The sequence below is a fragment of the Hyperolius riggenbachi genome, chromosome 3, assembly GCF_040937935.1.
Source record: "Hyperolius riggenbachi isolate aHypRig1 chromosome 3, aHypRig1.pri, whole genome shotgun sequence".
Taxonomy (NCBI): domain Eukaryota; kingdom Metazoa; phylum Chordata; class Amphibia; order Anura; family Hyperoliidae; genus Hyperolius; species Hyperolius riggenbachi.
This window is the reverse complement of record NC_090648.1, coordinates 411,773,146-411,797,853: the sequence shown is the minus strand read 5'-3', so window position 1 is coordinate 411,797,853 and position 24,708 is coordinate 411,773,146. Positions and strand designations below refer to the sequence as shown.

Below are 24,708 nucleotides of genomic sequence, written 5' to 3'. Positions count from 1 at the left end.
GATTTATTTTTACATCAAATAGTCTAGGAGATTATATTCAAATAGAAACAATTATGGCCACTAAAATGTCAAGGCAGGAATTGAAAAGCATTTGTGCCTGGAGTTTGCCTTTAAAGAATTCCATGAATTGCAACTCGACTGGGCATTGCTTAGGAATAATATAGGAAGCGTCATTACATTGGGCTCTGGTGGTATCACTACCCCATCCGCAGTATCATGTGAGATAGCTGGCTGCAGCTAAGGGAGAGGAAGCTTAAAGGAACACTATCAATACCCAAGTGTTCTAAAATGAGAATGTACAAATAATGTCCAAGTAGCTGTGTAAATATTTTCCTACTTTTCATGTTAAATATCACAGGCAAAAGCTGTAATTCATTGTGTGTAGATTTTTGCTACATTTGGTATGTCTCATTTGCAAAGGTATGAATCTCTGCAGTCTGACATGCTAAGAACAGTGTAATATTGAAGCAGAGTTATATGAAAACAAAAGCCTGTCAGGTATCACGCTTCACACAATTACAAATGTTTATGTTGCACATAAGATACATTTCCTCTGATCTCTGAGAGAAAGCTTTGCCTGTCTCTGACTGAGCTCTCTGCACAAACAGAGTTAATAGATGCGCTGTGAGTGAATTTCCCCTCCCCTCATGGCTCACTCTGGCGTCAGAAACGACCGCCTAACAGCCGCTCGAGCGGCCTTTCCATGCCAGTTCACGGAGGGTGTCTCCGTGAACAGTCTGCGAGCCGCCGATCGCGGATCGCAAGCTAATTGTAAATCCCCGCTGTTTACATCATACGGCGCTGCTGCGCAGCAGCGCCGTAAAGGAGATCGGCGACCCTCGGCTTCTGATTGGCCGGGGATCGCCGGCATATGATAGACTAAAGCCTGTCAGTTCCGGCGCAGGACGGATGTCCGTCCTGCGCCGCCCAGGGAAAGGAGGGGAGGGAAAGACAGGGAGGGCGGAAAATGCTGCGGAGGGGGCTTTGAGGAGCCCCCCCGCTACCCACAAACAGCTGGCGGCGATCAGATCCCCCAGCAGGACATACCCTAGTGGGGAAAAAAGGGGGGAAGTCTGATCGCCCTGCATGCCTGCTGATCTGTGCTGTGGGCTGGAGAGCCCACGCAGCACAGATCAGCCAGAATTCCCCTGGTCCTTAAGTGGTTACTGCCAGAAAAGTCTGCAATGAATAAGATAACAGTAATCAAAGAGCTAAGGATTCAAGTATATACACCAGTACTTAGCAGCACTTCCCAAATATGTCCTATCTCAATTGAAAAAAAACAAAAAACAATTTATCGATAGTGTAGAGACACTGAAGCAAAAAATAAATAAATAAAAAAAATGATATAATGATTTGTATGTGTAGTACAGCTAAGAAATAAAACATTGGGAGCAGAGACATACGTCTAATATTGTTTCCAGTACAGGAAGAGTTAAACTCCAGTTGAAGTGTCCCTGAAGTGTCCCTATGGCCTGTTATATATTGGAAAGACCACCAGAGATGTTAAAACAAGAATACAGGAACACAGAGGCTCGATCCGTGGGTTCAAGCCATCCGTACTGAGCAGCCATACTCCGGTGGGTAAGCATTTTTTTGCCCGTGGACATGGAGTGTGGCAGCTTAAATGGATGGTCTTGGATCATGTTTCACCACCTAGACAGGGAGGAGATAGGGGCAGGTTATTGTTACAGAAGGAAGCACGGTGGATGAGGAAGCTTTATTCCATTGCACCAAGAGGTTTGAATGAAATGTTCAGTATGAAATGTTTCCTGTAACTAATACCTTGTATATTACTTTGTTTTCTCTTCCAGGTCGTGATGACTTGTCATCGCTATAGTGGGTGGCTGGAGAGGGAACAATCGCATCCCTGGGGCAGTGATTCTGTGCAGAAATGGCTTATTAGTCTGTTATGTATTTAGGATGCCTAATGTTTGCTTACACTTATGATTTTTCAGGTGTTTATGTGGGTAGACATCTGGTGTGTAGTGCCCAGCAAGAATGAACTTACCCTGAGGGGTTATATGTACTTTGGACTTACCCTAAATGGGTTAACTTGGACATATGATGTCACAATGGTCAGCTGACCAAAGGGAGTGGGCCCTTAATGAAGGGTGTGGTGCATTACAGCTCATAAGTATGTTGTGTTTCACGAGGTTGCATGTACACTTGAGAAAGGGGTTCGCCCCGAAACATGTCGTGTTTGCTACTTTGACATAAACGCAAGTTTATTCTTCAATTAAGTGCCTCCTTCATTCCTACTATATAGTACTTAATACTAGAGGCACTTGCTTACTACTTTTTGGCTACCATATACTGGTGGACTACCTAATATTGGGGGAACTCCCAGTGTTTGTGTGGAAAGTGGGAGGAGGAACATGCACTATACTACCTACACTCGGGTAGGGGGTGCTTATTGGGGGGGGGGGGGTTAAGGGGAGCTATGTTGGCCACGCATGTTATGAGTTGGGGAGGTAAGTACTTATTTTGTATTAGGAGAAGGGGACTGGTGAAAACGCATGTAGCTAGGAAAGGGTGCAGGAAGGATTGGCAGTTATAGGTATATTCTAGGGCCCCATGAAATTTCGCAGGTTCACTCTGCTCCTACAAAAGTCCTGGCGGTGGTAATTACTATTCCCCCTCCAGGCTGCCATGGGCTCAGAGTGAAAGCAGTAATTTGGCTGCCAGCTACTGTTGTATTTTAAAGTAAATTGAGCTCCTTTTTTTTGACACTGCTCAAATTACTGTCTGTTATAGCCGTAATTCACATTACAGCCTATGGAGGCGCATGTTGCACCAAAATTTCCCTGCAGGTGTTGTAGTATGCAGTTGCACCTACCACTTACCAGTAGTGTAAGTTAGGTCTACTGGCAACACGGTCATGTGTGTCCAAGAATCACTGATGTGAATGAGGAGCTGTCATGACTTAAGAGTTCTTAAGGTGCATACACACATCCAATTTTGATTGGCCAATATTTAGTGTTGGTGCATTCTGCATATTCTAATTTGGATCCTTGCTCCAAATTTTGCTGATCTGAACCTGAATCTTAGTGAAGTGAATGCACACTCCAGCAGGGGGTGTTAATTTACTCTGTGCACTGCCCTCCACATCCCATTTCAGCTCTCATATACTTCCTCTTGAAAGAAATCCATTAAAAATCCATACTGTCCATAATGCAATGTATCTGCACAAATGCGTCAAGATCTATATGCGTACTTGTACACATATAAAAGTGGGCCCAGAAAGAGATGTATGGTCATGTAGCACCCAAATTGCCAGCAGACATTAAGAATCGCTGAAATGGTGCATAGGCACTATATAGGCAGTGCACAATCTGAAGTAAAGGTGTCAAATCTTTCCGATTATCAGGGCCAGCTTTACATATCGGGAGCCTATAGGCACAGAAGTTGTGGTGGATTAGGCTCTGCTGAACCTGAAAATCCTGAAGCAAACACTGAACCGCACCGCAAGTGTGCAGGCCACCTGTTCCCTGACTTTGACATCTCCCCTCTTTCCCTTGTTTGATGTACCCTTGCTTACAATCCCGGAACCATGTTGATGTCACCACCAGCCCAAAGTTTAGAAATCTGGAGGGGAAGGCTGGATGAGCAGCTTGCATAAGTGAGAAACCTCAATGGGTGAGAAGAGGTTAATTTCTTGTTTGGTTCTCTTTTTTTTCTTGATAGTAGAATCTTCCCGATTACAAAACGACTGCAGCTGCACGTTGCCACCAGGAGCTCATTTGCCCACTCTGTTGATTCATGCCACCACAGCACTGCTCCTCCCAGCAGCTTAGCTGGGCTTTCTTGACTCCGTCGCTACCTGTATCTGTGGCGCTGGCTCCATCTCCTGTAGGAATATTAAATGAATGCCCAGAAGTAAAAAGGGAAATATAAAGGGAAACCTAGCACCAACACTTAACACCACATCACAGAAGATAATTTTTATGTTTTGTATCACGCAGGGCCGGCCCTAGACTTTTTGCCGCCTGGGCGCTCTGGTGGGCCGCCGAGCTGGAGGGGTAGCTGGCAGGACGGGGGTATTGGGCCTAGCGGCGGGGAGGGGGTCGTACCCCCCCTCCCCTGGGTCCCCCGAACTGCGCTCCCCTCCAGCCTTACATAGAAGAAGCAGCCGCTATTTGTAAGACGCACGGGCGGGGAGGACTCAACTCTTCCCAGCGTGCGCTCCACTGACATCACTTCCTGCAGCGTTGCAGGAAGTGACGTCAGTGGAGCGCACGCTGGATCGAGGAAGAGGTGAGTCCTCCCCGCCCGTGCCTCTTACAAATAGCGGCTGCTTCTATGTAAGGCTGGAGGGGAGCGGAGGACGGGGGACCCGGGCGAGGGAGGTCCGACCCCCCCTCCCCGCCGCTAGGCCCAATACCCCCGTCCTGCCAGCTACCCCTCCAGCTCGGCGGCCGGCTCCCCGCACGGACGGGCGGATGCCGCCCCTGGAAATTTGCCGCCTGAGGCAAAAGTTTCACCCCGCCTCATGAGCGGGCCAGCCCTGGTATCACATGCATATCAGCATGATTTATGTATGATCTTTAATTTTCATGGTGCAACTGCACTTTCGTTTTTCAATGACACATTAACTAAATAAAGAAAATCGCATCACATGGTATGTCATTTGCATGGCATAGGTCAGTGTTCCCCAACCCTGTCCTCAGCCCAACAGTACATGTTTTGCAGGAAACCACACACATGCACAGGTGGAGTAATTAGTGCTGCAGCAGAGCTGATTAACTACCTCTGTGGATTTCCACAAAACATGCACCGTTGGTGGGCCTTGAGGACAGGGTTGGGGAACACTGGCATAGGTAAGAAAATCGCATAGCATAGTATGTAATTTTTGTGCAATCCCACTTACTTTGCCCCAAATGCAAGATTAATGCAGCTTGTACTATGGTTGCTTTAGGGAATAATCATACCACATAAATAAAAAGGGCGCACCACAGTTTTAATTTTGTTGCTGGTATCGTTGTGATCTGCAAATCACGTACATTCATAAAATCAGATCCAATTGGCAAAATTTGCAATTGCAGTGCGTTTGCATGTACAAGCAATTACAAATGCACCCAATGACTGCACAGTTTGGAGTCTTTAAAGAGTGGGTGGTGGCCAATTGCCATTTTATACCACTACCAAAGCAAGCAGGGAGCTGGATGTAGAGTCTCACGAAGCCTGTAGGGGACTCTAATTCCAGTGGACTGATGCACACTCCCCAAAAAGACTAAAATAGAAGCACGCCCTAACAGGATTCAAAACTGGGGATTTTAATTTACCTGAGACTTCTTTCTTTCAGCTGTGCAACGGGAAGGCTCAGAGGGACCAGACACACTACAATCGGCACGTAGAATCACAAATAACTAAAAGCGCTTTTTTCAGTTTAGTTCAGATGTGCTTTAGGTATATTGTTCTATGTTTTTTATTTTTTTATATTTTAGTATTTGCTATGTCATTTGTTAGTCATTTTTGTAAATTTTTCTGTAATCCTTAATGCACGATTTTTCTTTTCTTTAAGAAATATAAAATAATTTAGGCCTTCTCCTGTTCTGAGTAGTCTACATTTGTGCAATCAAAAAAAATATTGTGTGTTTGCAACACTGTGTTAGACTGCAGTAGCCAGGCAGAAACAGTCACAACTTTCCGCTTTGGGTAAAGGAATATAAATTTGCAAAGGTGTGTATTTTATTGGTTTTGTTTCTAACAAGATGCATGGTGGCAAAAAACTGTTATCTGTGTTCCTGTTATAAGCTTGCTGGTATATACAGTAGTTAGTGGCTGTACGCAAGAGAAAAAAACAAAGTGAAGCATGCAGACTGGAGTAATATTATGCAAGTGGTTTCAGCAGATCAGGTCTCATTTATTGACTCCTCAAGTCAGTCGCAAGAAGCGAGAATGTCATGTCATGAAAGATTCAAGGACAGAAGCAGGGCTGTGGAGTCGGTACAAAAATCTTCCGACTGGAACGCCGACTCCTCAGTTTATGAAACCACGACTCCAACTCCGACTCCGGATACCCAAAATGGCTCCGACTCAGACTCCTCGACTCCTTTGTCTAATACTTGACAGGGCTGTGGATTTTGTACAAAAATCATCCGAGTCCGACTCCTCAGTTTATGAAATAAACGACTCCGACTCCAACTCCGGGTGCCCAAAATTGCCCAGACTCCGACTTCTCGACTCCACAGCCCTGGACTGAAGTGATGCAAAGATGGGCACTGCGTGCAATGTTGCAACAAATGATTAATCAAAAAAGTACATGAAGTATATGTCACTACATCAATAGGTGTACAAGTGGGAGAGAGCTGGCGCACATATATGTACCCTGCCGGTGAGCGCAGGCCCTGCAGCTGCTAAAATCCCTAGCGATGTCAAATACTATTCCCCTCTGCGTTGCGATGACTCAGAGGGGAACAGTATGTAATTCAGGGTCCAGCGATCGCTGGAACCCTGAATTACCCTTATGAACCCCAAACAGTATGACATTACTGATATGGCGGCGCCTAGTTTCGGCACTGAGTGCTGTGCGCCACAACCGCCTCCTTCAGAGAACTGGGTGCAGGCTGCACAAACTAACTAGTCATGACGACTGTTTACTGTCCTAATTAGTGTTGGGCGAACACCTGGACGTTCGGGTTCGCGAACGTTCGCCGAACATGGCCGCGATGTTCGGGTGTACGCGCCGAACTCCGAACATAATGGAAGTCAATGGGGACCCAAACTTTCGTGCTTTGTAAAGCTTCCTTACATGCTACATACCCCAAATTTGCAGGTATGTGCACCTTGGGAGTGGGTACAAGAGGGAAAAAAATATTTGAAAAAGAGCTTATAGTTTTTGAGAAAATTGATTGTAAAGTTTCAAAGGAAAAAATGTCTTTTAAATGCGGAAAATGTAATTTTTCTTTGCACAGGTAACATGCTTTTTGTCGCCATACAGTCATAAATGTAATACAGATAAGAGGTTCCAGGAAAAGGGACCGGTAACGCTAACGGTTTCACGCCCTCTTGAACTACTATTACCAGCAGCGACACAGAGCACAATGCTATACAGTGGTGGGTGAGCGGTGTACTACTGTTCCCAGCAGCGACACAGAGCACAATGCTATACAGTGGTGGGTGAGCGGTGTACTACTATTCCCAGCAGCGACACAGAGCACAATGCTATACAGTGGTGGGTGAGCGGTGTACTACTATTCCCAGCAGCGACACAGAGCACAATGCTATACAGTGGTGGGTGAGAGGTGTACTACTGTTCCCAGCAGCGACACAGAGCACAATGCTATACAGTGGTGGGTGAGAGGTGTACTACTGTTCCCAGCAGCGACACAGAGCACAATGCTATACAGTGGTGGGTGAGCGGTGTACTACTGTTCCCAGCAGCGACACAGAGCACAATGCTATACAGTGGTGGGTGAGCGGTGTACTACTATTCCCAGCAGCGACACAGAGCACAATGCTATACAGTGGTGGGTGAGCGGTGTACTACTATTCCCAGCAGCGACACAGAGCACAATGCTATACAGTGGTGGGTGAGAGGTGTACTACTGTTCCCAGCAGCGACACAGAGCACAATGCTATACAGTGGTGGGTGAGCGGTGTACTACTATTCCCAGCAGCGACACAGAGCACAATGCTATACAGTGGCGGGTGAGCGGTGTACTACTGTTCCCAGCAGAGACACAGAGTGGCAGTAAACACAATGCTATACAGTGGTGGGTGAGCGGTGTACACAGAGTGGCAGTAAACACAATGCTATATAGTGTGGGTGAGTGGTGTACTACCGACACAATGACTGGGGGGACCCTGGCTAGCCTGGCTGGAGAGAGAACTACCCTGCCTGCCTACCCAAAGCTAAACCCACAGACAAATGGCGGAGAAATGACGTGGATCGGGTATTTATTTACCCGAACCACGTGACCCGTTCGGCCAATCAGAGCGCGTTCAGGTCCGAACCACGTGACCCGTTCGGCCAATCACAGCGCTAGCCGAACGTTCGGGGAACGTTCGGCCATGCGCTCTTAGTTCGGCCATATGGCCGAACGGTTTGGCCGAACACCATCAGGTGTTCGGTCGAACTCGAACATCACCCGAACAGGGTGATGTTCTGCAGAACCCGAACAGTGGCGAACACTGTTCGCCCAATACTAGTCCTAATGCACATGACCAAGAGTCTTGGGACTTGTCGGCCACCACGACCGATTCTTTTGTACCTGCTTGCAACCAACTTTCTTCTACTTGTACTTAATGTGGTAACATGCCTGGTGTACTTTTTGAATGGACTTACAATACATAAATTGTAGTCCTAAACACTGGAAAATCTGTGCACGGTGGGGCAGAGAAGGTGGTGATTGTATGACCAGTTGGGAATTTTGAATGGACTTACAATACATAAATTGTGGTCCTAAACACTGGAAAATCTGCGCATGGTGGGGCAGAGGGAGTGGTTGTGTGACCAGTTGTGACAATGTGAGTTGAGTCCTGTCGCCTATTTCATTCCACTCCATATTTTATCAGCAGGTTCTCATGGAATGGCGTTGGTTAAAAAATGGACAGAACTTGATGATAAAAATACCATTCACATAACATAAGCCTCAGAGCACAAGCAGAAACACTTTGTGGAACATTTTCTTAACCACTACAGTTTCCACCTGCTTATCATGCATCACCATCTATGGAATGTATGTACATATGTAACACTATGTTCTCTCAATTACCACAGATGCTTATTAAAGGTTGTAGGAGCAGTGCATTAAATTATCAATACAACTATAGAATTACAAAGCTTCTTCACATTAAAAACTTTACTGATTAGGTGGGCAAAAGCCAGTACAGGACAACAAAACACTGTGCCCAGTGATAATTGTGCAATGAGTAGTGTATTTTGACAGTGTCTGCTGTGTATGTAGCTGAAAGTTCAACAAAGGATAGTATGATCCATGTAAAATCTTGGTCCTGTAGTGCTGATGTTATTTTGTCAGATAATGAATAAAGTTTTTCAAGCAAAGATAATTTACAGTATTAGTCCTTTCCTCTGGCATTGAAGATATTTAACGTATGGTATACTTTATAAGCACTGTGATCACAAGGGTTGAATTTTATCCCCTCTCTAAAGCCCAATCTACACGATACAATTCTTTGTACGATTCGATTACAATTCTATTTACGATTCAATTTAATCTGACATGTCCGATCGGGATTCGATTCGATGCAATTCGATTGGTCATTGTTTTGCAATTGCAAATCGAACTGGATCGAATCGAATTCCAATCGGACATGTTGGATTTAATCGAATCGTAAATAGAATCGTACAAAGAATTGTATCGTGTAGATTGGACTTAACATCTTGGATTATGTAAGATCCATCTATATGTACCATATACTGTACTTTGATGCAGCACTGATCTGCTAATGGTGCCCATACATGGTACAATTTTTTCATTTTTTTTTTCAATTAGATCATTTTGTTTGATTATTCTGTTAGATCGAATATAAAGATTTTTCCAACATGTCCGATCTGATTTTTATTGAAAAAACAGGATCATCGATTCTTTTTTCTTGATAGAAAAAAAGATTATTTTAACCACTTCAGGATTCTGCGTACGCTTAAGTACGCCCCTGAATCCTGAAGTGGATTCCATGTTCCATGTCAGCTCACGGAGGGTGTCTCCGTGAACACCCTGCGAGCCGATCGGCGGCTCGCAGGGTAAATGTAAACACATGGGGAAGATCTTCCCCGGTGTTTACATGTATACGGCGCTGCTGCGCAGCAGCGCCGTAGAGGAGATCGGCGATCCCCGGCCTCTGATTGGCCGGGGATCGCCGGCATCTGATAGGCTAAAGCCTATCCCATCAGGCGCAGGACGGAAATCCATTCTGCGCCGCTCACAGAGGAAGGGAGAGGGAGGGAAGGGGAAGGAGGCCAGGAAGCGCTGCGGAGGGGGGGCTTTGAAGAGCCCCCCCCCCTCAAGCGCAAGCAGCCGGCGGCGATCAGACCCCCCCAGCAGGACATCCCCCTAGTGGGGAAAAAAGGGTGGCAGTCTGATCGCCCTGGCTGCAACCTGATCTGTGCTGCGGGCTGGAGAGCCCACGCAGCACCGATCAGCAAAAAACCCTGTGGTACAGAAGTGGTTAAACTTTCATTCGATTGAATTGTGTTGGTCGAATAAACGGGAATATTTAACTTTTTTTTTGTACCGTGTATGGGCACTTTAACAGTGGCAAAACAAAAGTTTGCCTTCTTAAAGCAGAAGGTATTTGTGATTATTCAAGTTGTAGTGATGTCTCCCATGATGCATCCCTTCTGATAATGAAAATCTTCCTTTGTTGTCCCTGTAAATCCAGGACCGCTAGAATGCAATGTGTCCGATTGTTAATTGTACAGAGTCAATATAATCTAAAATGCATACAGACTGTTTCAGATTGGTTGATCCTCATCAGTGCATGGCATGGATTAAATGGGGCACTATTGGGTAGGACTTGAAACACACAGAGTTACAGATCGCCCAGAAAGCTCATGGTGAACCGGAACTAACAGTGATGTGCATTTGCAGAACATCTAAGGTGCTTTCTGTACAAATGGCATAATTAGCACAATTAATTTATGTATGCCTATAGGCCCACCAGGGGAATAAATAAAGTACAGCAATTGGCATTGACCTGGCATAGACAAACTTTTCTTTCTTGGATACAGCAGAAGTACAATTCTGAGCTTGTGCTGCCTTCTGGAGGTGACACTTATAAATTATTAAATGACCAGGCTGAACAACCATTACAATGGATTGCTGCATTCCACATTTGGTAAATCCATAGAAGTGAAAATGAAATAACAGCATATTCCACACAAAATTTAATTTATTCAATTGAGTTTTCTATTTATTTAAATATAAACTTTAGCTAGTGTTCACAGATCAGATTTAAAAAAATTTTTTTTTTTTGGTTTTGGCAAGTTTTCTTGACTTCATTGCACTGGATACCAGTAGTGAAATTGAAACAGTAAAAAAAAACCCTCTAAAAATAGAATGTAAGGGAAAAAAAAGCACATCAGTCAACTTCTGTTAATCCGCAAGGCCTTAGGAATTCTTGCCCTCTTTCATGGAACCATTTGTTAGACACTGCAGAGGGGGAGAAAAAAAGGACAGTAAGATAACCTGTGAAGGATGCTGTAATAAGACATATAAGTGCAAACTTCACTCCAGAGTCATCCTATTATATAACACTAGGCCTAAGGCCCGGTTAAAAACGGGGGCTAGGCTGTGGCCGCGACCCCCCCCGCACCACTCTCCCTCATTAGCCACGCGCATATCCCGTGCGCCGTGCACGTCGTGCGTGCACCCGCTCCACGCACGACCGCGCACACACAGGCCCGCCACCCTTCTGCACCCGTCCTCCTCTGCCACGCGTCATTCCCTCCAGCTCTTGGCAGTGTCTCTGCGTCCCTGCACAGAACTGAAAAAGAACTGACACAGGGACATGGGACGCAGAGACACTAGCCTATTATTAGGTAGGTTATGATGGGAAGATGTCTTTTTTCCCAACTAAACTATGTTTATCTTCTATGCTAGTACATGATGGGCGGATGTCTTTTTTCCAACTAAACTATGTAACTACAGAATGTTTATCTTCTATGCTAATACATGAGCTATCACATGCAACTGACATATCTAAACTCCATCTCAACAGCCAGGCAACACTTCTGATATGTTGTCACTGATTAGATGAGACTGCTGTATCACTAACACCATCTCTGCACAGTAATGTGTAATTCTACATATGTCTCATTTCTTTCCAGTTACTTTACAGCACAAAACCAAAACTTATTTTTCAGATTTTGAGATAAAGTAGATAGCCACAACTTCTGTAAAAGTTTTAATTGCTTTCTGTGTCCCCAAGAAAACATCTCCTGTAACTAAACTGAACAATAAAAGAGGTAAAACGTCAACAGATACTTAAACATCAATAAAAACACTGTTTAGATTACAATCCCACTTTAGGTGAACAAAATCAAAAGATACATAACAAGTTGTCAAGAGAAAAAAAAAGTGCAACTTTTTGTGTAGAAGAAGAGAGGCAGGCTCTCAATGTCAGAATAGCAGGCAGACATCTAGAAGAGTAAACTTCAGAGGAAACCACAAGTAGATTACAGGATAGAGATCTGGGCACTCAAACTGTTGCAGCATGGTTACAGTAAACAGAGAAAAGTACAGAAGTGGAACTTGAAATCAATACACCTGCTCACACAGGGGCCCATATGCAATTAATTTTTTTCTCATGCATTATCTCCTAGGAGATAATTTTCATATACATTTTTTTAAAGTGGATCCGAGATGAAAAACTAACTATAACAAGTAAATTGTCTATTTTAATGTTTAGATAGTTTACACAGCAAATCTAGCTGCAACTAGCTTCAACAGAATATGATTATTTCTTCCTGTGATACCATGACAGCGGCCATGTTCTGTTTGTAAACATTACACACAGGCAAGCTGATCTGCATCACCAACCCTCAGCCTGTGAAAAACCTAATTCCCCCTCCTCCCTCCTCCTCTGAAATCTCTGGCTAGTAACACCTCCCCTTCCTCCTGCTAGACTGAGCTCCCATAAGCCCTTGCTACTGTCTGAAAATGCTAAGGCACTCTGAAAAGCTGTGGGCGAGTCTTGTTTAGTTTATAGAGAATTAGGGTATTAAAACAAAAACAAAAAAGTATTTGGCTTGAGGAATGCCCTATAAACTATATGAAAGGAACACAATTATGCAATGAGTAAACGTTTCTCTCGGATCCACTTTAAGCATTTTACAATTGAAAAGGTACCTAAACATTGGTGAAAAAGTTCTATCAAGTATTTTCTGGCTTGCTGGTGGTTTAAAATGCATTTTATGACAAGGTGAGAAAACATCACCTAGTAGAAAACAAAGGAGAAAAAGTGAATTGCATGTGGGCCTGGGTGTGCAAAAAAAAAAGAAACTTTCTTGAAAAGGCATTCTAAAAAAAATAAAAATCTATTATAGCGGTCTGATCAACGCTTCAGCCATCATTCCCCCTATTAAAAGTCCTTGGAATATTGATGTACCCAGCATAGTGAACTTCAAGGGTGTCAATTGTCTCGTCGGATAAACAGAGTAAACAAGCAGCTCGAGGTTACCCAAACCACTAAAAAAGTATAGGAGACTTAAAAAGACCGAAAAGCCCTCCCACTAAAAAGCAAAGCTTGGTGTGATTTGCCTTCTTAAAACAGAAGGTACTTGCGATAATTCAGCTTTAAGTGGACATCTGTGGTTACCCACAATGCACGACTACTGAATATGCAAATTATCTCTTTATGCTCTTGAAGCCAGGCTTGCACCCAGATGTGCTGGTGTATTTGGCCGAAAACTGAGAAATAATGATTTTTTTTCCATTTTGTTCTTAATATTCCGGTTAAAATGCATTTAGAAAAAAATAATTCTTAGCAAAATGTAAAACCCCCCAAAAAAGCCTAATTGGTGGCGGAAAAAACAAGATATAGATCATTTCATTGTGATAAGTAGTGATAAAGTTATTGGCGAATGAATGGGAGGTGAAAATTGCTCAGATGCATAAGGTGAAAAACACTGAAGGCTGAAGTGGTTAATCATCAAAAAAATGCTGTTTTACCACCATTTCGCGTTGTTCATAAAGTGTACAGCTTTAGCCAAGAAAGCCAACTAAATAGTATATGCATAAGTATCAATTAGGCTATAATCTTTGTTGTTTGGAGAAAATTATCTGTGCATATAAACACCTAGGTATTCCTTCTAGAACACAGGTTGAAACTATTTTCTTTTCTTTTGACCATATAAAGATTTAGTGAGCGATTGGCACCAGATTTCCTTTTCTGTGGTCAGTAGGCTTTTTGATTCATGTTTGAACCTAGCTATATGTGGGTGCCTGAATCAGTGTATGTGAGCATGTCCATCAGTGTACGTGAGAACTACTCTTAGTTCCCCTAAAATGTTAGTTTCCAAGCATCATTTTCCAGTGCTTGTTTGGAATTACAGGTTAGGTCTAATCTGAAGTAAATACATGACTGTTCTGTTCAATCATGAGAAAAATAATGCTAACCCTCTTTCAGTTCTAAGGTTTTTCATAGCACGATATAAAAAAGGCCTGGTCCTTAGTAGGGCTTAAAATTGGGTAAATACAGCCTCAGAAGAATACCGCCACATATTACACTGTGTCATTATTTAGCAAATACTAAGTCAAATTTCAAAAGGAGTGTGGGAAAAAACTTCCTCAAGAGATAAGAGGGTAAATAGCATCCAGGTCCTGCTAATCAAATATACTGTACTTGATTAATATTATGACCAAAGGTAAAGATAAGTAGTAGTTTTCTGGTTTCTGTTAAACTAATGCCAATCAGAGACTTATAGAAGCAATTGTTGCTACCTATCTATCTGGGAAGAGTTAAAATGCACAGTGTTCTCCCAAAAATTATTTCCCAGCCGGGTGGCATGAAAAAGTAGCCGGGTGGGGCAAGTTGAAAATGCAGGGCAACTGTGCTTACAGCATAGGAGGAGGTGAGCCGATGACAGCCGGGTGGTCACAAAATCTAGCCGGGTGGTACACACGCACTACGGCCGCCAACGACGGGACCGTCAGATCCTCCCGCTGGGCGAACTTTCGGGCGACAGTAGTGCGTGTGTACGCACTGTCGGCGGACTGATAAGGCTGTTTCTGAGCGATCCGCCCGGCGGATCGTTCAGAAACAGCTTTATCAGTCTGCCGACAATGCATACACACGCGCTACTTTCGCCTGAAAGTTCACCTAGCTAGAGGGTCTGACGGACCCGTCGTTGGCGGCCGTAGTGCTTTAAGAGAACTGTGCATAAACAAATGCCTGCATGCCTGGGGATGAAGTTTAGATCTTCTCGGTGGGTGATGGGAGCTGGTTGGGGAGGGGGAGGGGGGCGGGGAGTGAGAGCAGTCTCTTCCTTTTTCTTCCACTATGGGAACACTGGTTAAAGTTGGTCTCTTTGTGCGGTTGCTTCTCGAATCTCGCAAATCTGAACCTCCAAATAACTAATGTAACTATGTAACTATGTGTGTCTGGGACATTTTCTTTTCTTTTGATTAATTTTGTTCCTTTGTTAATTTTAGTTGTAGCTTGTCTATATTATGCTACTATTGTCTATATTATGCTGTTACGCTATACAAAGATGCCCAGAAATATAAGGGTGATCAAAAAGTAACCCCTCTGTGTCTGTACTTTTAATCAATTAGAGTGTGTGTCAATGTCCATATAAGATGTTATAGAGCTGTCTTTACCCTACTATTGTATGTTTTTCTTTTCCAAATTGAGTGATGAGAACCAGGGAGCTGAAACTAAAAGGAACTGCTGTTACTATCAGGTGAAAAAAAAGGTTTCATAGCTAAAGAATTCCATAATGGTCTTTCTATGTGCAATTTTGTTTCTCGTTCTTCACCCAACGCTACCCATCAGTTTTGCTCACATAACCATTCAAACCAGAAAGTGAACTTTCAAAAATATGAAATGTTTACTTATAATATTTCATAAGGTTCTAACAAAAAATAACATGAATTGATTTTTTGTTACCCTGCATTCACACCACTGCTCAGAAAAAAGTATTGTAAGGTTATATATATTCTGAATGTTTTTACCTTCAGCGACAGAATACACAAATGAGTAATGCACACGGTTAGTAACTTACCCCATTTACTGCCAACTAATACTGGGCAAGCTGCGTGGCGCGTCCTGTAATCTCCCTCTCCACTTCTGAAAAGGTTGTACCAGAACACGGCAGTGCCCTAGAACATCAGCACAAACAAGAGCAAATGAGAATTCATGGGAAAGAGTCAGTGGATGGTATTGCTGCTTTCTGATTTTCACTATTTTATCACTGTGCTGACTGAAATTGCTGACCTGATAGTGGTGATTTCAATGATAGCCAACAGGTGTCACCCTTTTTCTAGTGGTTATTGCTGTATTACTGCTACGTTACCACTGCTTAAAGACAAAACAAATGTGCCCAAAATGCTCATATCCTGCAATTGCGTTTAGCCCTAATCACAATCGCTCTAGTGGAATCACCACCTCTCGCTTTCATTGGCAAAACATTTTTTTTCTTTGAATCACCGCCAATTGCTGGGATCCAAAAAATGTGGCCGAAATTGCTCTAGTCGGGTCAGCCTACACGGTGACATCACTGGGAGGGCAGAGCTAAATACCAATATACAGCAATATATAGATATGGGAAGTGTTTCTGATGCTGAAACCAGGATAATTAATATAATAGTGAGTATCTTGAATAATTTACTACTCTAATTTATATTGCTACAGTGCCTCTTGAATCTGTATTTGCTTTATTAGCTTGTGGAATACTGGGGTGTAACACTAATCATCTAACATGCTTAACCATTACCCGTCCGCTGTTTTAAAACGTCCTTTTGGTACCTCTTAATGGACCATGGGACATTTTAAAATGTCCTTCCCTGACGCTGCTACTGTGTACGCTTGCTAACCCCCCACTGCAGGTAGCCATCGGAACCCAGAGAGCCGCGATTGGTGAAAGAGAAGAATTCTTCCCTGAACCAATCAAAGTGCCTGTAAGACAAAGATCATGACTTCAATGAGAAATCAAGTGAGGTCATCTAGTGGTATAAAAAAAAATACATAAACAAGTAAAAAATACACATTTTACACTAGATCTCACACTCTGTAAATTAAATAAAAATTCCCTGACCCCCCCCCCCCCCCCATAGTTACAAAAAAATTGACAGCATTTAAAAAAAATACATAAACAGTTCCGTTAGGGACTTTTTTTTTTACTATGTAAGGCATGAGGGTATATTACTGTTATATTTTCATATATGGGCTTGTAATTAGTGACGGACGCAAAACTGAGAAAATGTACCTTTATTTCCAAATAAAATACTGTCGCTATACATTGTACTAGGGACATGATTTAAATGTAATAACCGTGACAAATGGGCAAATAAAATATGTGGGTTTTATCCAAAGTAGCATGCTTTATTTTAAAGCTATAATAGTGGAAAACTGAGAAATAATGATTTTTTCCCATTTTTTTTTCTTATTATTCCTGTTAAAATGCATTTAGAATAAAATAATTCTTAGCATAATGTATCACCCAAAGAAAGCCTAAATGGTGGCAGATAAAATTATTGGCGAAAGGGAGGAGCGCTGACAGGTGAAAATTGCTCTGGTCCGTTAGGGTAAAAACACCTTGGGGTGAAGTGGTTAAAAACAAGTCATGGAATAAGGAAATTGTAACATTTTGGACTTCGCATTGTCTAAAGGTGCGTACATCACTGGGCGAACCTGAACAGATGTATGTCAGCTGTGTAATGTTGCTATGTGGGTGGGGGGCGGAGGGACGACAGAACGTTGCATGTGTGACATCACGTGGCAGGCAGCTAAGCGGCATCTTCAAAAAAGTTGTCTGTCTGTCAGGTGAGTTGATCCACTGGGTGCATCGCTCGCAGGTTAGGGGCTGCCGTATGCATGCTTGATTATTGGCTGAGGCAGTCGGTAATGGCTGCCTCAGCCAATTTTTAATCAAGGGTGTACACAAGCCTTAAGCCACATGCTTTAACAAGCATGTATCTGTAATCTTCCTCACGTCAAAGATAAAGTATTATTGGTAAAGAACATGTGCAGCAGTCATGCACAATCTTGCCCTTTATATCCCTGCACTACAGAATGTTTTAAAGTGTGGCTTGTAGCAAAAATGACACCACATTAGTGTGTAGATACAAAGTTCTGTACAAGCAGAATTTGATGCTACATTTTCTGGCTCTGGCAAAATGCTCCACAATTTATAGTTATTATATTTATAGTCAAATATTCATATAATTAAGGGATCTTTCGTGTATCAGTGATTGACATGTGGCGGCGTTACTCGGTGGCAGAGAAACGCAACATATCACACTGGGCACGGCTGTGCTCAGATGTTAGCTCATGGGGGGGGGGCGCTTGTGTCGAGTACAAGCAACAACCGGCTGGTGCAGGTGCAGGAGAGCAGCTGCCCATCTGAAAGAGGCATTAAATTGTTCCTACCTGAGATATGCTATTAACAACAAATGGAAGACCAGACTACAGTCATGCAAATAAATTACCTTCCTTGGCCAAATTGCTGCTCCAAAGTCAGGAAACACAGTGGCTCCTCCGGCTTCCACATCACTCATCTAAGGAAAAGCAGGTGACACATGTTAAATGGTAAAACAAGTAATGTTTGCAGTAGTTGCACTACAAGGACAACCTTGCACTTATTTTCTACTTTCAAAAAGCAAAGCAATCTCTTCCATGCAATAAGAAATTTGGTTAGCGTCCCACTGTGAATATTAAAGTATATATTAACCACTTAATGACAATCTGACTTATAAAAACGTCCTGCTCTTAACGGCTCCAAGACATTTTTAGAAGTCAGACAGTGCTGCTGCCGCAGTGCGCGTGCATTCCCGCGCGTGCACGCGAAAATAGTGAAAAAAAACACCATAGAAAAAATACACCTTTATTTCCAAATAATATATTGTCATCATACTTTGTACTAGGGACATAAATAAAATCTTGTGATAACCAGGACAAATAGGCAGATAAAATGTGTTGTTTTATGCACAGTATCAGTGTTTATATTAAAACTATAGGGGATGAAATTGGAGAAAAAGTGTATTTTTTCATTTTTTTCCTGGTTTTCCCTTTAAAATGCATAGAAAATAAAGTAATTACTGAAAACAAATATTAACCCCAAAAAGCCCAATTGGTGGTGAAAAAAAACAAGGTATAGATCATTATATTGTGATTAGTAGTGATAAAGCTATTGGTAAATGAAAGGGATGAGCACGGAAAGGTGAAAATCACTCTTGTCTGTTAGGGTAAAAACCCTTTTGGGGTGAAGTGGTTAAAATATGGTAAAAAAAAAAAAAAAAAAAAAGAAAAAGAAAGGAAAAAAAAAAGTAGATTCTGAAGTAGGTGGAATGCTAGGTACTGTCTGAATGACAACCAGTTAAAAGTTGCAATAAAATATCAGGCATTTTTAACAGACTAGGGGCTCAATTCACTAAGCATTACAGCATTCACTAATGCAGAAAACAGCTGATTTTACCAAACATTTTATCAAATGTTTATTCACTAAGGTTGTTACCGCATGACAAGCTTAAAGGGGAACTGAAAAGAGAGGTATATGGAGGCTCTCCTGTTTATTTCCTTTTAATCAATACCAGTTGCCTGGCAGCCCTGCCGGTCTATTTCTCTGCAGTAGTATCTGATTAAAACCAGAAACAAGCATGCAGCTAGTCTTGTCAGATCAGACTTATAAGTCTGAACCACTGAAACACCTGATCTGCTGCATGCTTGTTCAGGGGCTATGGCTAATAGTATTAGAGGCAGAGGATCAGCAGGGCTGCCAGGCAACTGGTATTGTCTAAAAGGAAATAAATATGACAGCCTCCATATACCTCTCTCTTCAGTTCCCCTTTAAAGGACTCCAGAGATGAACATTTAAATCTATCTTTATTTACCTGGGGATGATTTACAGACTCTAAGGAATACAGATAATTCACATATTAACATCTGAAAGAAAAATCCTCAAAGTATGCATGAGACCACAAAAAACATTTTAGATTTACTTACCTGGGGCTTCCTCCAGCCCATAGAAGCCTATGTGTCCCTCGCTGCAAATCGACTCTCAGCCAGTCTCCTGGGTACTTACTTACCTTAGTATTGGAAAGTCTCTTGAGTAGAGACTTATCAGATCCTTACCAGCCCTTCAGTACTGCCCAGGACTAGGGTTGCTCGTAATAAAATTAGGAATAGCATTTTCTGCCTGCAGGATGGGCGTTAAAATTACCCACGCCACTGTCTATAGCCGATGCGCTCCATGTTGTGTTCCATGTCACTCCCATGCTTTCTTTTTCAACCCAAAAGAAGGAATCATGGGAGTGACGTACAACGCGAGTGGAGCGCATAAGCTATCAGTGATGGCATGTGTAAGTTAACCCCCACTTCAGTGGACAGGAAGTGCTACTCATAATTTCAATTATGAGCAACTGTGCAGTAGTCTGTGCAGACGCAGTACGTGTCCAGTGACGTGGGTGACGTGCATCCGTGCAGAAGTGCTGACCCGCCGCTGGGTGGGCGTGCCCAGTGGGATACTGGGGAGCACCAGAGCTGCGGCGAGGGACCCAGAAGATTTCTAGGGGTTGGAAGAACCCATAGGTAAGTAAAGATAGATTTAAATGTTCCCCTCCTGTGAGGTAAATTACTCTGTAAATGCCAAGAATCGTCAATTCACAAAAATTAGAGCATTCTGTAAAACCCAGTGGGAAGTGAGGTATTTATCTCAAGACTACAGCTACAGTCAACCAACAAACAGCATTTGATAAAATGTAAAAAAAAAAAAAAAAAGTGTAGTCCACAACGGACATTCACATTGCTCTTTGTACTGGCTTGACCAGTTCAAAATCAGTTGTGGCTGCGATGTAATATTCTGTTCAATTCGGTCACCATTTTAAGAAGTCAGGGTGTATGGATTGGTTTTACGGACTTATTTCACATCTGGACATTAATATCAGTGTTGAAGATACTGCATTACAAACGGACGTGAACTCTGAGGATTTTTCTTTTAGATGTTAATATGTGAATTATCAAAGTATTCTTTTGTAAAAATAAAAGTATCTGAAAATACCTGTATAAGTGAACAGGTGAAATAGTAGCGAAGTACAGAGGCGCCAATAGGATAAAACACACTAAAAAGTTTAAAAATATTTGGGTGGTGGTGGTGGACCGACCAGCCCAAAAACAGACACAATGCTGTCAGTATAGTCAAACAATTCGTATACTCCAGTATACGAATAAATTGTTTGACTATACTGACAGCATTGTGTCCTATTGGCGCCTCTGTACTTCGCTACATCGATTGTTTCACCCTTGGTGGAAGGGCGTTGCCCCCTTTTTCCTTCTTTCAGAGAGCAACATCTTAATCCTGAGTGGGGACAGGTTTAATCTCCCCACCTGCCTATATAGTGGTTGCCTGGACGGCAACCCATGCTTGTGAGTATAATACTTACTTTTTCATTTTCCCTACCTCATCCAATACATACTACACCATACCGGGCTCTCGGTCTCTCCATTTTATTAGGTGAAATAGTACACATGGACTGTCATATTACTGTTTAACTGGTGTGCACACAGCTGGTTAACTGTTTGACTTGTCTATTTTTTTCCTGTATTCCTTAAAGAGACTCTGTAACAAAAATCTCATCCTGTTTTCTACCATCCTACAAGTTCCTAAACCTATTCTAATGTGCTCTGGCTTAATGCAGGTCTTTCTACTATCACCGTCTCTGTAATAAATCAACGTATCTTTCCCCTGTCTGATTTGTCGCCCTGTTTCTGGAAGGCTGCCAACTCTTCAGTGTTGTTGATCTGTTATGCATGCCCCCCCCCCAGGCCCCTCTATGCACACTCCTGTGTGTGTTATTTAGATTAGGCAGCCTCTCTGCTCTCTTATCTTTTACAAGCTGGATAAATTGTCCTCTGTTAGGCTGTGAAAGGAGCTGGCTGCCTGGGCTGTCACATGCTGAGCAATTACTGACACCGGGCATGGCTGTCCGCAGGAAAAAACGATCAGCCTGTCACTCTTCAGTGGATGAGAGCTGCAGGGGGTAAACACACAAATGATCTATTGAGATACAAAAGGAAGGCTGCTTGTGTATGGATATATTTTCTATGTGTGGACATACTGTACATCAACCTACTTCTGGCTTTGGTGGCCATTTTGTTTGTTTATAAACAAACTTTTTAAAACTGTTTTTGACCACTTTTAATGCGGCGGGGAGGAGCGAAATTGTGACAGAGGGGAATAGGAGATTTCCCCTAATGCACTGGTATGTTTACTTTTGTGCGATTTTAACAGTACAGATTCTCTTTAAAGGATGCATGGGACAAAAAAAAAAAGAAACACTCAGATTTACTTACCTGGAACTTCCTCCAGCCCCTAGAAGCCTATGTTTTCCTTTGCTGCAGCTGAGGAGAATGGCTGAGGACGGAGCTGCAGTGAGGTAAACATAGGCTTCTAGGGGCTGGAGAAAGCCCCAGGTAAATAAATCTGATTTTTTTTTTGCCTCATGTATTCTTTAAGCCTATGAACTATTGTAAGCTTACATAAAAAAAATATTTTCAAGCCACCTTTACGCTAAATCTTGTTTTTTTAAAGCAAATCTGTGATGAGAAAGATATTAAAATCTAGATACTTACCTCAGTAGTGGGAAGCCTCTGGATAGTCCAGAGACTTACCAGCCCTTCGGTGCTGTCTAGGACTAGGTTTGCTTGTAATTAAAATTAGGAGTAGTACTTCCTGCCCGCAGGAAGGTGGTGGTGGGGCGCTAAAATTACCTATGCCGCCACCTTCAGCCGATTGTCTCCACTCGCCTTCCACGTCACTCCCATGCTTCTTCCTTTAACCTGGAAGAGGGAATTATGGGAGTGACGTCGGGAACGCAAGTGGAGCACATCGGCTATAGGCACGGCATAAGTAAGTTAACCCCCCCTTCCATGGACAGGAAGTGCTAATTATGAGCAACCCTACCCAGGACCCTCCCCTTCTTTTGGCTGCACTTCCGTCTATGTACCAGTGCATTCATAATGGGCATGGATGAGTAAGGTCTGGGCATGCCCAGAGGAAGCATAGAGGAAAAAAGCCATGAAAGTGCAGCTCTATTCTACTACTGTACAGATAAGCTTCAGTGCTGCCCCCACACTGGAGCATATCCGCGAGAAGCATAGGCTATCATTTGGCAAGTTTTTGTTGAATATGTTTAGAGGGACCCAGTGCTGGAACAGTGGGGTACACAAGGATCAGGGAAACCTCTAAACTATACAAAAGCTTCCAACTACTGAGGTAAGTACTGTATTTTCTTTTTATTTACTGTTGGCTCTAGGTATGCTTTAAATGAACCTTTCTTTTTTTTAAAATCAAGCCTTAGTTCTAGGCCATTTCCTGCCAGTTCCCACAGTGCTGCATACCCCCAATCTGATTAACCAATATTTAAGCCACAAACAGTGGTTATTCTCAACGAGAGATAGTCACTTTCCTTGACTACATTTTAGTACTTTTAATTTGCAAAGTGATAAAAAGCAATTTGTAAGCAAGTAAACACTTTCTGTTGGAAAACTCAGAAACCTGTTTCTTGGGTCTATGCTATTGTGTAGTCAAGTAAAAAAAAATAGCCTGTGTGTAAAAGAAAATAGTTTCACATCAAAGTTTGTGTTGCATGTGACTACAAATAGAAAGTAAACAGAAATGCTAAGATTGAACAGGGCATTTTTATGATTTCCAAAAATTCTTTAATTATTAAAATTATTCACGCACCAAGATTAGAGGCGACAAAAACTGAATAAAGGGTGTAATGACGTTGCAGTATTGATCAGCAAGCTGTTCCAGATAACTGGCTGAGTGGGCGCAGTGCACATGTGCATTATTATATTGTGCCCAAACTACATTTATACTTTTTGTGGTCAGCGAGCATGTTTTCTTGTACAGATGTATGGCTGAACTAATGTGCCTTTATTAGAGTGTACTGGACTAGCATATTCAATAAAGCAGAAAAATCGTGTATTTACCTTTTGAATAGATTGAGGTGGGTTTAAAAGCTCTGTCAGGCACTTAACTGCTGTATAATTTATCCCTACTTCTTGTCTCATTGAATAGTTTCACTGGGAAAACATTCATAAAGTGACCCTGTAGTGAAAAAGTAAATCAAACTAAGCAGAGCAGCAAGTGGCACATTGACTGACTAAAGGGGCCCATACACTTAATGATTTTACTGCCGATATACAGCAGATTCGATCACTGTGATCGAATCTGCTGTGAAATTGTAGCGCAAATGCTGACTGATCGATTTCTGTCCGAAATAGATTGTTCCCGTCGATCCGTCCATGTGGAAGATTTCGCTTGATCACCGGCGGGTCAGGAGTGCGTCGATAGCGGCGTTCGAATGCCCGACGACCGACGCTAGCGGCAATACATTACCTGTTCCGCTGGTGCGAGTCCCCTGGTCTCCGCTGTCCCTTCTCCACGCCGGGCTCCAGCTGGCTTCACTTACTTCCTGTCCCGACGTAGAGCGCCCTCTACTGTTTAAACTTCCACTGGCAGGAAGTACAGTGAAGCTGTAGCCCTGGAGCCCAGAGCGGAGAAGAGACAGCGGAGACCAGGGGACTCGCGCCAGCTGGATCAGGTAATGTATGTGGGGGGGCGGCGACAACTCCACAGATTGTGAATCGGTTTCATAGTGAAATCGATTCACAATCTGTTTGCAGTAAAGGCAGCCATGCGATCCCTCTCTGATCAGATTTGATCAGAGAGGGATCTATCTGTTGGTCGATTTGATGGCAAATAGGACCAGTGTATGGCCACCTTTACAGTACGTGCTGATTGTTTGCAGATCAACTTTAATATAGTACAGTATCTACAAAGTCAAGCTCCATGCAAAGGAGCCCAAATTGTGACATTACTCCCTTCCTACGTCACCTTCCCCAGTGTGAATGGTATAGATGAGAGGAAGGGGGGCAAGAAATAACGTCACAATATGGGCAGAGAGGTATGGGGGCAGCCACTATATCTAGATCAAGATTCAGTGACTGCGCCAACAGTCGCCTTTGCACAGAATGGGAGATGCTCCACTACACCAGTGATCTGCAAACTTGTCTCTC

The 24,708-nt window shown here is 42.9% G+C and overlaps 1 protein-coding gene across 11 annotated transcripts in view; it reads right to left on the bottom strand.

The window, feature by feature from the left end:
• Positions 1–10,851: 10,851 nt before the first annotated feature.
• P4HA2 (prolyl 4-hydroxylase subunit alpha 2) overlaps positions 10,852–24,708 on the bottom strand; it is a 634,411-nt gene continuing 620,554 nt past the window's right edge. For all 11 annotated transcript variants that reach the window (XM_068277452.1, XM_068277451.1, XM_068277450.1 and 8 more), the window contains 3 exons: positions 18,117–18,185; positions 15,692–15,788; positions 10,852–11,117 (listed from right to left, as the gene is read on the bottom strand). In XM_068277452.1, coding sequence (XP_068133553.1) covers positions 11,047–11,117; positions 15,692–15,788; positions 18,117–18,185 — 237 coding nt within the window. In that variant the 3' untranslated portion in view covers positions 10,852–11,046. The remainder of the gene's footprint in view (positions 11,118–15,691; positions 15,789–18,116; positions 18,186–24,708) is intronic.